The following is a 14811-nucleotide window of genomic DNA, read 5'->3' as shown; positions in this document are numbered from 1 at the left end:
TGTGTGTGTGTGTGTGCCCTGCGATGGGTTGGCACTCCGTCCAGGGTGTATCCTGCCTTGATGCCCAATGACGCCTGAGATAGGCACAGGCTCCCCGTGACCCGAGGTAGTTCGGATAAGCGGTAGAAGATGAATGAATGAAAAGATACGTGCCACGTTTGGCGTTTAAAGGAGTCGAGATCGGTGCGATGATGATCTAGATGATGGCACGTGTTGTGCGTAAAAGCGCGCGCGTGTAAGTGACAGTGTTGGAGTTCAGGGATTTCTGTGGCGTGGCGTCGGTTCCTGATTAATCAGCACAACTGAACAGCCGCAGTGAACAACACACACCACACCCTTACAAACACACGCGGCTGTTCGTGAGACGTGTGACAAACCGCGCGATCGTAATGGCGCGTCTGCCCACGCGTGGAACCGGCGTGCGTGCTCCTTTGTCTGCAGTCGCGCACACACACACATGCACGCACACGCACACACACACGCCTGCTTTCTCTCTCTCTCTAAAAAAAAAAAAAAAGACAGAAAACAAAGCACCACATCGTGATTGGACACGTTGTGCACTACAAAAGCGAATTCATATCTCTGTGCACTTCCACCGAGTCTCCGCGCTCGTGCGTTTCACGTGCGGGTGAGGTTTTGTACATGTAATACGTGTGATACGTGAGAAGGTGCGTTTCACCGTGACGTGCATCGTTTTCAGTCGTGATGTCACCAGGACGTGTGAAAGAAATATTAGTGTCAACTGAAACGTAAATGCATAAAGAAACGCGACTTTAACTCATTAACGACACGTGAATTGTGTGATTATTAACACAACACGTTTGTGGAAAGGAGCTGGAACGTACTGGAGACTGAAACTAGGAACGTGGTGCGTTTATAAAATTGTGTTTGTGCTCTTTGTTGACTAAAAATAGGCAGCAGCTTCCGTCCTGGTGCTCTTTTAGAGCCTGGAGTCTTGTTTCAGTCTGTGATGAAGTGACTGTCTATAAAACCATCACTGACCAGCAACCTGCCACAAATACACACACTACTACAAACCTGAGTTAGAAAACAACAAAGCCAAACACATCTAGACCAGGCTTTAACGCACACTGGTGGCCCGGGCTACCAAACAGAACCTGAACATTTCTGAAAGGTTTCTGTAACAGATTTAGATTTCTGCCTTGGGTTACAAAAAAAAATCCATCTGAACCATTTCCGTTATGGGTTCATTTTTCAGTCGTATAATAAATATAATAAATATTTCAGTGAGGATGAACTCAGGAAGCTATTGTGAGTTGTATTCGATTCTATCCTTTAAATCATTTAAAATATTATTTTAGCATGAAGTGTATTTACAGACTAATTTAGGTTACGTTTGCGAATCCAGACTCTTTGTCTAGTGGGAAATTTTAAAAATTGACTTCAATTTATTCCACCTGGTTATGACTCAAGCAGCAGGATGATAGTTACATTATATATTATATATCTATAGTCCCAATGCATGATATATATCTATAGTCCCAATAAATTATATATATATATATATATATATATATAGTCCCAATAAATGATATTCTTAAAGCAGGCCAGATTCTTAATGACCAGACAACACTGTATAACATCAGCATAGTGGCTAAAGTGTGCAATATAAAGTGTTATGTTGTAGCTTATGTACATCTACGTACATCCTTTATAACCCTTAATGTCTGCTATATAGAGCTTTGGGAGCATGTGTGAGTCAGCAAGACTTTCTTTAAGACTAGGAATATGTAATGTTAAGGTTCTCCAGGTCACTTAGATCTTTAGTAAATTAACAGGACAAACATTTGAAAATGATTCAATCCATTGTGAGTTAAAACAAAAAAAAAATCTATAAACCAAACCCTTTAATAATAATAACGAACTTTAATCTTTATAATAAAGAATAAAGTTTTACTTATATAACGTTTATATTCTGAATAGAATCGGTTTTAATTTTAATATAAATATCAAAATATGGATTTTTTTTTTTTTTTTTTTTACAAATATGCACAGAAACATGAGCTGTTCCACCGACTGGAACTCAAATGTTTCTAAACGTAACTCTTACTAGTTTATGTGCGAAAACTGATTAAACACCAACATGCGCATGAACACAGTTTACAGTATAATTTATGTTGTATATGTTAATAATAATAGAAGAAGCAACAAACCTGAATGAGATCACGAAATGCACGCGCCACGACTCGGAGCACGTGGCTTGTTAAAAAAAAAAGAAAAATCTCACATGCATTTTTTTCCCCCCACGACGAGTTAAATGCCTCTGGGGCAAGTCCCAAACCACACACTACTTTACTATGTAGGATGTAAAAAAAAAAAAAAAAAAAGGGTGTAACTAACGGTCACGAGCTTACAGCCATGTTGTAACACAGAACCTGTAATATTTTTTGGGGGAAAATGAATATATTTGAGGTCTTATTCATGTTTGCAGACGTCGTGTGATGAATTTAAGGAATGTGTTTAGCTGTGCATTTTTTTCGCCACGTGCCTCGACTTTGGTGTTAACTTTGGTGTTAAGTATTTAGGCCACTACAATTAAGTCTCTGTAATGTTTATCAAGCACGTGACAAGGTGAAAAAAGCAACGCGCTCCGAGATCAAACCGCCCGCAGTCCGCGTGTGAGAGACTGGTCAAGTGTTACAACTTAAACCAGCAAACAGTGAGGAAATAAAAACACACTCACACACACACACACACACACACACACACACACACACACACACACACACACACTCGTATCGATCAGCAACACAAACACAGCAGAAAGTTCAGCACTCAGGACATGGAGATTATCAGCAATACATGTGTATTGGACTAATTACTGCACTGATGAGGTAATTACTTTCACTAGTAGGAATACACACGCATTCACATTCATTTACTCACACACACACACACACACACTCTCTCTCTCATGCGCACACACACTCTCTCTCTCTCTCTCATGCACACACACACTCATACTCACACACTCACAATCACTAACACACACACACACACACACTCTCTCATGCGCACACACACACACACACACACTCTCTCTCATGCACACACATACACACACACACTCTCTCACACACACTCTCATACTCACACACTCACAATCACTCTCTCACACACATACACACTCACACACACACTCACAATCACTCTCTCACACATACACACACTCACTCACACACACACACTCACAATCAAACACACACACTCACAAACACACACACAGACACTCACTCTCACACACTCAAACACACACACACTCACAAACACACACACACACTCTCTCTCACACACACATACATACACACACTCACTCACACACACACTCACACACACATACATACACACACTCACTCACACACACACACACTCTCTCTCTCACACACACACACAGACCCCATGCTCTTAAAGACTCATTAAAGGACAAAAAAGTGAACTCACCAAGAAGTCCTGTATGCATTTCCATATTTCTGATAATTTGTTTTATTTATTTTTTTTGTCTTAAACACTTGAAATAAAACAAAATCTAAAAGCAGAACAGTTTCTACAGAAGACTAAAAAAGCATGACTTCTATTTAAAAAGAAGAAAAAAAAGCTGAGTCAAGAAGAATGCATTGCAGTGACAAGCTGCTGGCCGACTGGTGACGCTGCACATTCATTCAAGACTAAAATCACATGGAGGAAAAAGTTTCTGTCCATCTGGGGCCCCTCCTTTAGTGTCCATTGCTCTTAGAGTTTAAAAAAAGAGAGAGGGAGGAGGAGGACAAGGAGGAAGAGCCGGGGCTGTGGGGCTGAAGGAAAGTGTGGAGTGGAGTTTCTTCTGGGAGCAGAGGGGTTAAACTGGGCAGGAGAGCTTTGCTTTTAGGACTTTAGACACAACAGTACAGCAAATTAAAAAAAAAAGAAACATAAAAACAATAATGCAGTAAAACTGTGTGTCATGACGACAAAAATATAACATAAAACTATAAAAATACATAAATAAATTATGGAGGTGTTGTAGATCATAAAGTATTCGATTTCACACACTAGGAACAGATCTGAAAATTTAATCACTTCATTTCAATGTGAAGAAAAGACAAGCTTCCCATGCACTGGTGTCAGAGCTAGTGGAGAGTCAGCATATATATATATAGAGTCAGAGTATTTATATGTATATATATATATATATATATATATATATATATATATATATATATAGAGAGAGAGAGAGAGAGAGAGAGAGAGAGAGAGTCAGTCAGCATATATATATATACTGAGTCGGTGTGTATATAAATATAAACACAAAGTGAGAGTATGTGTATATATAAAGAGTCAGAGCTCATGTAGAGTTTAAATACAGAGTCAGAGCTAGTGGAGAGTCAGTGTTTCTATATACATATATGTGTGTATATATATATTTATATAGAGAGAGAGAGTCAGTCAGCATATATATACTGAGTCAGAGTTTGTATATATAGTCAGCTCATGGAGAGTCAGTGTTTATATTTTATATATATATATATATATATATATATATATATATATATATATATATATATATATATATATATATATATAATGTAGAGAGAGAGAGAGAGAGAGAGAGAGAGAGTCAGTCAGCATATATATACTGAGTCAGAGCTAGTAGAGAGTCAGTGTGTATATAAATATAAACACGGAGTCAAAGTGTATATATAGAGAGAGTCAGAGGTTATATAGAGTCAGAGCTAGTGGAGAGTCAGTGTTTCTATGTACATATATGTGTGTTATATATATATATATATAGAGAGAGAGAGTCAGTCAGCATATATATACTGAGTCAGTGTGTACATATAGAGTGAGAGTAGAGAGTCGGTGTGTATATAAATATAAACACAGAGTGAGAGTGTGTATATATAGTCAGAGCTCATGTAGAGTCAGAGGTTATAGTGGAGAGTCAGTGTTTCTATATACATATATGTGTGTATATATATATATATATATATATATATATATATGAGAGAGAGAGAGAGTCAGTCAGTCAGTCAGCATACAGTATATATACTGAGTCGGTGTGTATATAAATATAAATACAGAGTGAGAGTGTGTATATATAGTCAGAGCTCATGGAGAGTCAGTGTTTATATTATATATATATATATATATATATATATATATATATATATATATATATATATATATATAATGTAGAGACAGAGAGAGAGAGAGAGAGAGAGAGAGAGAGAGAGAGTCAGTCAGCATATATATACTGAGTCAGAGCTAGTAGAGAGTCAGTGTGTATATAAATATAAACATGGAGTCAAAGTGTATATATAGAGAGAGTCAGAGGTTATATAGAGTCAGAGCTAGTGGAGAGTCAGTGTTTCTATGTACATATATGTGTGTTATATATATATATATAGAGAGAGAGAGAGTCAGTCAGCATATATATACTGAGTCAGTGTGTACATATAGAGTGAGAGTAGAGAGTCGGTGTGTATATAAATATAAACACAGAGTGAGAGTGTGTATATATAGTCAGAGCTCATGTAGAGTCAGAGGTTATAGTGGAGAGTCAGTGTTTCTATATACATATATGTGTGTATATATATATATATATATATATATATATATATGAGAGAGAGAGAGAGTCAGTCAGTCAGTCAGCATACAGTATATATACTGAGTCGGTGTGTATATAAATATAAATACAGAGTGAGAGTGTGTATATATAGACAGAGCTCATGGAGAGTCAGTGTTTATATTATATATATATATATATATATATATATATATATATATATATATATATATATATATATATATATATATATAATGTAGAGACAGAGAGAGAGAGAGAGAGAGAGAGAGAGAGAGAGAGAGAGTCAGTCAGCATATATATACTGAGTCAGAGCTAGTAGAGAGTCAGTGTGTATATAAATATAAACATGGAGTCAAAGTGTATATATAGAGAGAGTCAGAGGTTATATAGAGTCAGAGCTAGTGGAGAGTCAGTGTTTCTATGTACATATATGTTATATATATATATATATATGAGAGAGAGAGAGAGTCAGTCAGCATATATATACTGAGTCAGTGTGTACATACAGTATAGAGTGAGAGTAGAGAGTCGGTGTGTATATAAATATAAACACAGAGTGAGAGTGTGTATATATAAAGAGTCAGAGCTCATGTAGAGTCAGAGGTTATATACAGAGTCAGAGCTAGTGGAGAGTCAGAGACTAGTCAGTTTATCCTGCACTTGCTGTTATTGCACTCTCTTTAGACCTAAACTGCATTTCGTTGCCTTGTACTTGTACATGTGTAATTACAATAAAGTTGAATCTAATCTAATAAGGAGTCTTATTAGAACTTTGCCGAGTCAGAACTCATTAAGGACTCGTCTTAAAAAAGTTTCAGGGCTTATGTAGAGTCGCAGCTTGTGAGGTGTTATAAACTGTGTAGAGTCAGAGATTACCGAGTCAGAGCTTGTTGTCTGAATTAATGTCGAGTTAGTCTCTTAAAACGAGTCAATTATGGAAAATCGAAGTTTGTTTGGAGTACAAAGTTAGAGTCAGAACTTAATAAATAAAATAAAAACAGGATAATAACAAAAGCTGTTGTGTTAATCGGAATATACCGAGATGCACGTAAAGAGTCAGAGCTTCCAGAGAGTCACAAATTGTTTTGATTTGCTGCGATCTGTAGCCATGACTTATATACAATCAGAACTGATGAAGAGGAAGAGCAACAGCAGACTTATGGTTGTCCAGAGCCTGAATGTAATGTATACAACAACAACACAACAACACAACACCCTTTTTAATGTTCAGACAGTTTTTTTTATTCGGCATCACTGCAAAATCAGGAACAGACAAACAGACACAGCAAACAGAAAACATCCAGTGATGATATTTAATTGGTCCTCGTTGCTTCAGTGAAGTTAGACGTTCACCGTACAGTGAAATAGTGGTTACAGAAGGTGTGTGTGTGTGTGTGTGTGTAACAGATGATGTGCTTGTGAACTGTATACAGTTAAGGGATAATGTGGTTGGAGATACAGCACCGACGTGGGATCGGTAACGGTAGTGTCTCAGCAGTGAAGCCATTAGTAAAATGGAGCACTAAGTGCGCGATCGATACGAGGGCAGGGTTACGACGGCGTGCTCTAGATATCGGTCGACTATCTGGAAACGTTTGAAGAAGCGCTTTTTTCCCTGTTATTGTAGATTTCATGTAGATTTCCTCGTCGTGTCGGGGGTTCGGTGTACGGCTACCGTATTTTCTCCCGATGATTAAAGCTTTAAATAAATAAAATAAAATAAAATTTCACGACAAACCGCTTTGTGAGAGAGAAAAAAGAGACCCGATAAAAGAGAAGCAGGACGTCTAACAACGTAACGCGTTGGAAGTCTGTGGACGGAGCAGGTTTGTTTCTTGGGTTGTAATTATTAAAGTTACGAGTGTTTAGGAAGGTCGGTGTGGACTTCAGACTCGATACACACGACCGCCTGCTTCCTTCATCCACACTAGAGAACAGTGGCTACGTTTAAAGGAATACTTTTACCTGAGGAATGCTAACATTGCTATTACAGTGTGTACAGGGATGATGTTTAACCCCAGCGATCATTTAGCGTTATCAGCATTTTCCACCAAAGTATTCCTTTAAATCTTGAAAAAATTGTTCCGACTTAAATCAACCCCGTACACGTATCCTCCGTTTCCAAGCCCCGCTCCATGCCGTGACGTCCTGCTGTCGCCGGAGACGGCTGGAATCGGGAGAGGCGGTCGAGCCTTTAGGTCCGCACCTGGAATTTCCCCGCCTTGGTCATGTACTTGATGCCTTTGAACGGTTTGTATTTCTCGCCGTACATGTCCAACCGATTTACCTTCAGACCTTTAGGACAAAAAGAGGAAAGGAACAAAGTGTCACAGAGAGTCCGTACTGTATGATACGTTACCATGGCGCGGGGATGTGACACGCATAAGCTGCACTCGCACGCGAACCCGGACGATCCTGTGAGGATCGGAGTGAACGCTGACAGAGCAGAGAACTTATTAAGGCCAAGTCCGCCACCTAGTGGTCAGATATGAGTCATGACTGGCCTTCTGTAACAGTTTGGTTTCTTGGTAACATGACAAATTGTGCTTTTTTTGTCTAACTTCCTGAACATTTAACTTAATAAATATAAATAGATAAAACATACGATGTGCTGTTCTTTAATTAATGGAAAAAAAAAAAATAAGGTCTGAATTTTCCCTGAGGTTTCCAGAGAGCAGCTTCGTTCGGCGTCTCCACGCCAGGCTGAAGATCTGTTAGCTGGTCGTACCTGAGATGGCCATCTGCTGGATCTTAAACTGGATGTTGATGGTCGGATTCTCGTCTGGTTTGGAGGCTCCGGCCTGCAGACACATGGTGCCCTTCAGACTCGGCAGCTTCTGAGGGTTGATCTTCCCGACGTCCCACGTCAAGAGCTGCACGTACACACAACATGACACTCGTACATTCCCAGAACACGTGGTGTTTACGTTATTATTATACCTAACGATTAGCTAGATTAACTAACGTTTTTAGCCACAACAAACTAGCGAGTTGCTGGTGTTTGTCCATAACGCTGAAGTGTTATAAATCTCGTCATACAGAGTTTTAGTGATTTATTAATACGTCTGAGAGAGAATGTTGATATTTCTGATCGTACAGACACCAGCCTCATTAGTGCGTCCCATTCTGTACTGTACCAAGCACTAGGTATACGGTGGTGGTGTGAGCAGCTACCTGATGAGAGGTAGCCGGTTCACATCGGGTACCATGTTAGAGCGGTTACCTTGGTGACGGGGTCGAAGGTGTAGGTGCCCTGTGAAGGGTTGAGGCTGGCGTTGAGGACGCTGCGTGGGAGCTGACTGCTCACCAGAACCGACTCCACGACCTTCCCCATGGTCTGTTTGGGGCCGAGCGTGAGGTCGAAGCGGCCCTGAGAGCTGCCCTCACGGAACGAGATGTTGTGCTTAACGTAGACTGGAATGGCCACCAGACTGGGGGAGGGGGGAAGGGAGAAGGGGGGGGGGGGGCAGAGAGAGAGACAGAGAGGGGGGGGGGGCAGAGAGAGAGAGAGAGGGAGAGAGAAGAGAGAGGGAGGGAGAGGGAGAGGGAGAAAGAAGAGAGAGAGAGAGAGAGAGAGACAGAGAGAGGGAGAGGGAGAGGGAGAAAGAAGAGAGAGAGAGAGAGAGAGAGAAGAGGGAGAGAGAGAGAAGAGAGAGAGAGAGAGAGAGGGAGAGAGAAGAGAGAGGGAGGGAGAGGGAGAAAGAAGACAGAGAGAGAGAGAGAGAGAGAGAGGGAGAGGGAGAGGGAGAAAGAAGAGAGAGAGCGAGAGAGAGAGAGAAGAGGGAGAGAGAGAGAAGAGAGAGAGAGAGGGAGAGAGAAGAGAGAAAGAGGGGGGACAGAGAGAGAGAGACGGGGGGACAGAGGGAGAGAGATAGACAGAGCGAGATGGAGAGAGAAGAGAGAGAGAGAGAGAGAGAGAGAGAGAGAGAGAGAGAGAGAGAGAGACACAGAGAGAGAGACAGGGAGAGAGAGAGAGAGAGAGAGAGAGAGAGAGAGAGAGAGAGAGAGAGACACAGAGAGAGACAGAGAGAGAGAGAGAGAGAGAGAGAGAGAGAGGGAGAGAGAAGAGAGATAGAGGGAGAGAGAAGAGAGAGAGAGAGAGACAGAGAGACAGAGAGAGAGAGAGAGAGAGAGAGAGAGAGGGAGAGAGAAGAGAGAGACACACAGAGAGAGAGACAGGGAGAGAGAGAGAGAGAGAGAGAGAGAGAGAGAGAGAGAGAGAGACAGAGAGAGAGAGAGAGAGGAAACATCAAACAAAATATAGATGAGTATATAAAAAGCTCCAGAGCCTCCAGACTTAATGTAAACTCTTTACTCAACACGTCTCTAAACTTCTGTTTGTTTGTTTTTATCCAAAGAGACTTCATGTGTTAGGTTGCTGTAAGGTTGCTTCCTTATGTGAGGATGTAAAAAACATCTGAAAACAGATGTGTAAAAAGGAAGGGAAGAAACTTCTCTCACTTCTGAGAGCTGACGTGGTAGGAGAGCAGCCGGAAGTTTCCGTCTGGAGGGATGAAGGACAGAATTCGCTCGGCTTCCCAACGTTTAAAGCGGACACACGGGTGGAAACTTACGTCGTCCAGCAGCCGGGGATTCTGGGAGGGAGAGGGAGAGGGAGAGAGAGAGAGAAAGAGAGAGAGAGAGAGAGAAAGGGAGAGAGAGAGAGAGAGAGAAAGAGAGAGAGAGAGTGAGAGAGAGAGAAAGGGAGAGAGAGAGAGAGAGAAAGAGAGAGAGAGAGAAAGGGAGAGAGAGAGAGAGAGAGAGAAAGAGAGAGAGAGAGAGAGAGAGAGAGAGAGAGAGAGAGAAAGGGAGAGAGAGAGAGAGAGAGAAAGAGAGAGAGAGAGTGAGAGAGAGAGAAAGGGAGAGAGAGAGAGAGAGAAAGAGAGACAGAGAGAGAGAGAGAGAGAGAGAGAGAGAGGGAGAGAAAGAGAGAGGGAGAGAAAGAGAGAACACCTTTACCTTTGTGTAGACGGAACTCGCGCCGCTAGCGCCGCCCGTTTCTAATCGCGGTCAGATAACGAGACATCGTTGTTTTGTCACTTGTCTGAGTCGGAAATAAAGACGTGATGGGACTCACCATAAAGGACAGAGTGAGATCTGGCATTCCTGTCAGCTTCACACACGCATCAATCACACCCTGGATCTCTGCTGTGATTGTAGAACCTAAAGCACAGAGGAAAAGAAATCCTGTTAGGGCTGGGCGATACGGCTGAAAACTGTATCACGATATCAGTCTTTCATATCGGTCGATATCGATAATTATTGATATATTTTATGACCCATTTAAAATAAGGACCAGAAGAAAAATATATTACATTTAAACCTTTTTATTTTAAACTTAACCTCCTTCTGATCGTAATCCCCTCAGTTATTAAGACAGAAACGTCAACAAGCAGGAAAACTCACATAATTATAATGTAAACATGAGTCTAAAGTCACAATGAACACATAACTGTTATCTCTTAACATTTAAGGTGCAAAATGAAAGAAAATGTAACAAATGCTTAATAAAGTGTAATAAAATCGTGCCAAGTGTTAAATATAAACATAGAGAAACGGTCTTGCATAATGTGCAGACGACGTCGGTGTGACTTCGGTCAGACTTATAATATCTAATAAACTGCCGTACTGGCGATCTGACGTTTCCTCTTTTATTTACAATTTCCTCGCTCGTTTTTTTGCGGCTCATTTTCTGCTCATCAATCGCCGGTTACTGAAGAGGAATCCAGCAGACCGGCACGAGACGACGATATGGCGCAACCAAACGTGATACTGTTACATGATTGGCTGTTAGCGTGTCACTCCCTATGTTGCTAGGTTACCAGAGAGCGAGCGCCTTTGTCAATGCAACCAAACTTGCTTCGCGACCTCTGTTTTCTTCTGACAAAGAATTAAAAACATCACATTTTTTAATCGATATCGATCACGTGTCTATCGCGATACATATCGTTATCGTTTTATCGCCAGCCCTACTAACAATAACTTACTACTAACGATGACAGAGTGAGGCTCTGATGCTGCTCAGGTCACGGTCGATTACAGAGACTGTTCATACGGAACAACGTCTTCAGAAACAAAGCAGTTAATTACTACAGAATAACGAGCATCTACGTATCAGTGCAGTGCTAAAAAATTAGAAGAAGAAAAGTGACGTGTCGTGACATACGGCTAAGTACGGTGACCCATACTCAGAATTTGTTCTCTGTGTTTAACCCATCCAAAGTGCACACACACAGCAGTGAACACACACACACACACACACACACCGTGAACACACACCCAGAGCAGTGGGCAGCCATTTATGCTGCGGCGCCAGGGGAGCAGTTGGGGGGATTCGGTGCCTTGCTCAAGGGCACCTCAGTCGTGGTATTGCTGGCCCGAGACTCGAACCCACAACCTTAGGGTTAGGAGTCAGACTCTCTAACTATTAGGCCACGATGAAGAAGAAGAATCATACCGGTAAATGGTTACTGTGCCTTTCTGAAGTTCTTTCTGAAGGTGTGGTGAAGTAAAAGATGAAATGAAATCATCTAAATCAGTAGATGGTTAAAAAATTTTTCTAACTTTTTAACCCACGTTTGTTTTTGTGTGAGTGTAATTAATAATGCAGGAAGTGGAGGCACCTTTATTACTTTATTTATCATGTATCAGTTTTAACAAAAACCTCGGAATGTTTAATGCTGGTGTTTAAAGAGGGTTTTTGTTATTTTGGGCCTAAACGCAGCACACACGTGGTTTTGTACCTGACTTGTCGATGATGGCGTCGATCTCTTCCACCACGTCGAAGTAAGCCTCGTTGTTGGTGTATTTGACTCCGGTGCGTCTCCACGGCACCACAGAGAGCTGACCCGTAGGGAGCTGTTCTCCGACATTAGTGCTTCCTGTTTATAAAACACACACGCGGGTTTTAAATCAGTGTGAACGAGCTGTTACTATAGAAACGATAAGCTTTTTAATATAAACATGCGATTTGAAGCTGCGCTACAGTCAGAGCTGCTGTTACGGAAAACCGACGGCTCTGTGGTGGTATGAAGGTGACTGCTGATCACGATGGTTACCTGTGATGGTGTTGACGACGGTGCGCAGGATGGTCGGAGGTTTAATCAGCTCTTTCAATATGTTGGATTCTGTGGCCAGGGGAAACCCGTTATCCAGCATCTCCTCCAGCAGCTCGTACACCACCACCACGTTGTCTTTAATGGCCGCCTCGGAGCACACGCCAAAATAGTCCTGTGAATGTTTGTGAATTTGTTCGTTATTACCGCTACAGTCGTTACGGCACGGCTGTCTGAGGCCACGTCAACGTGAGGTGATGTTTAGTTTCGGTCTCAGAATATAACAGTTCACAGCACGTGTACGTGTGCCATCATTAACACCTGGAAGATTGTTAATTGGAAGAAAAATAAATAAAAACAAACGTCGCGCTGTTTGACGCAGGTCTCCTGGGTGATTAACGCATTGTGTGTTAAATTTGGGTTGAAGGAACAAACCTGAAACGTATCGACGACACGATGCAGGAACTCGATGACGAACAGAGGAGGAACCTCGCTCTGGATCACAGCTACGAAGTAGATGCGATGTCGGAGCACGTTGATGAGGTAGTGGTGCGGCGTCGGGATCACCGGCGGAACGTTCTCCGGCTCGCTGGCTCGCTCCTGCGCCTCGAAGAAGTAATCGCACACCGAGCGGCTCACCACGCTCTTCCAGTGCTTCTCCAGGAAGATGTCTCCCGTGGAGTTCACCAGGAACAAACTGTGGATCATCTTCGACAATTCTACTGCCTGCGACCGAGACAACGAAGCGATGTCAGAACTAGCAGAACACCAGAGACCGCACCGGGGAACCTCTTAACGTTGGGGTTGTTGCTATGGTAACATAACAGCTCCAATCCCAAGCCCTTGGGGTTGCTGGTTCTGGGTTCAAACAGTAAAAGCTCAAAGCTCATTTACATCACCGCTCGTTTTCATTTAGTAACGCCCACAAAACTCCATATAAGGTCAAGTGCACGCAGCAAGGAGCCTGAAATGAGCTATTAGGGTAAAGTCTAAAGGACAGAAGTGGATGTTAATTTGAATCAATCGGGCACAAAAAAATATTTAATAAATGTTGCTCATCGATAATAATAATAATAAGAAGAAGAAGAAGAAGAAGAATTAGAATTAGAAGAATCATCATCTTGCAATTGCAGGAGTTTTTCAGACAGATCTTAGTTTATAACCCACCATTTATTTTGTCATGATTATATGATTTGTTTTGTTTGTCTACATTTATTAGTCTTATTCGTGTGTTTCTCTCTTTAGAGACACCAAATCTCTTCTAAACAAATATTTATATATATTTTTCTCCTTCTTCTGCTTTTCTATCGGACCTATAAACCTACACCGTATAAGTTTGTGAACAGAAAGTCTTTATCAATCCGATTCTGCACAAATAAAAGTCAATAAAAGGTTAAAAACTGCGGGTTAATGTTAGGACCAATGTTGTTTTGCAATAGTTTTGGCACCCCTCGGCCCGGGTGATACCTGTGCTGCTGCTCTGTATTCACGGACATCTGATACATGATTTATTATTTAATCGTGTCCGACTTCTGTAGCTCGTGTATTCTTCTGTACACAGGTAATAAACACACCTGAACACCTTTGTGCTTTGTTTACTGGACTTTAAATCCCCTCCTTTACATCACAAGATGATCTTGTGACCGCTTCTCATCACAACAACACGACAGTTTTGTGCCTTTTATACACGTACAACAAACACGACGACTATTTAATTTGATTATTAAAGCGAAACACTTACTACAATCCCAGGAGATTTTGTGATCCGTCTTTTCTTCTTTTAGGCTTTTATAAACAAGCGCAGATGAGAAATATCCCTTCCTGCGCCGTTATACAGGAGGTAATGCGTACGTGACAGACGTTAAACCTAACCAATAGCAAAGCACGCTTAATAGTTTATCCCGCCCATCTCTAGATACGATTGGTGGACATCACGGACGGCTTTGTCTCGGGCCGCGTCTCAATATATCTTCCTGCCTCCTACACTAAGTGCACTAGGTGGCGTATTAAATAAGGTCTGACGCACCCTAAGTAGTGCACATAATCTATACCGAGTCATTTAGGATACAACCGTCTAGATTGCATCAAACTAAAGGGTAAAATGGACGTTAAAAATGGCGTCAAAAATGTAATCACAAATAATAATAATAATAATAATAATAATAAATGATT

The 14811-nt window shown here is 41.4% G+C and overlaps 1 protein-coding gene across 1 annotated transcript; it reads right to left on the bottom strand.

The window, feature by feature from the left end:
• Positions 1-6801: 6801 nt before the first annotated feature.
• Positions 6802-14493, bottom strand: ap3m2 (adaptor related protein complex 3 subunit mu 2). The gene is made up of 9 exons (XM_060883969.1): positions 14381-14493; positions 13075-13365; positions 12643-12814; positions 12328-12465; positions 10662-10747; positions 10046-10179; positions 8808-9015; positions 8313-8457; positions 6802-7879 (listed from the first exon to the last, which is right to left on the bottom strand). Exons 2-9 carry the CDS (start codon positions 13345-13347, stop codon positions 7779-7781), a joined length of 1257 nt encoding a protein of 418 aa, XP_060739952.1. The 5' UTR covers positions 13348-13365; positions 14381-14493; the 3' UTR covers positions 6802-7778.
• Between the last annotated feature and the right edge of the window lie 318 nt (positions 14494-14811).

Source organism: Tachysurus vachellii, chromosome 12 (genome assembly GCF_030014155.1).
Source record: "Tachysurus vachellii isolate PV-2020 chromosome 12, HZAU_Pvac_v1, whole genome shotgun sequence".
In the NCBI taxonomy this organism is placed as follows: Eukaryota; Metazoa; Chordata; class Actinopteri; order Siluriformes; family Bagridae; genus Tachysurus; species Tachysurus vachellii.
This window is presented reverse-complemented; position numbering and strand designations above follow the sequence as displayed.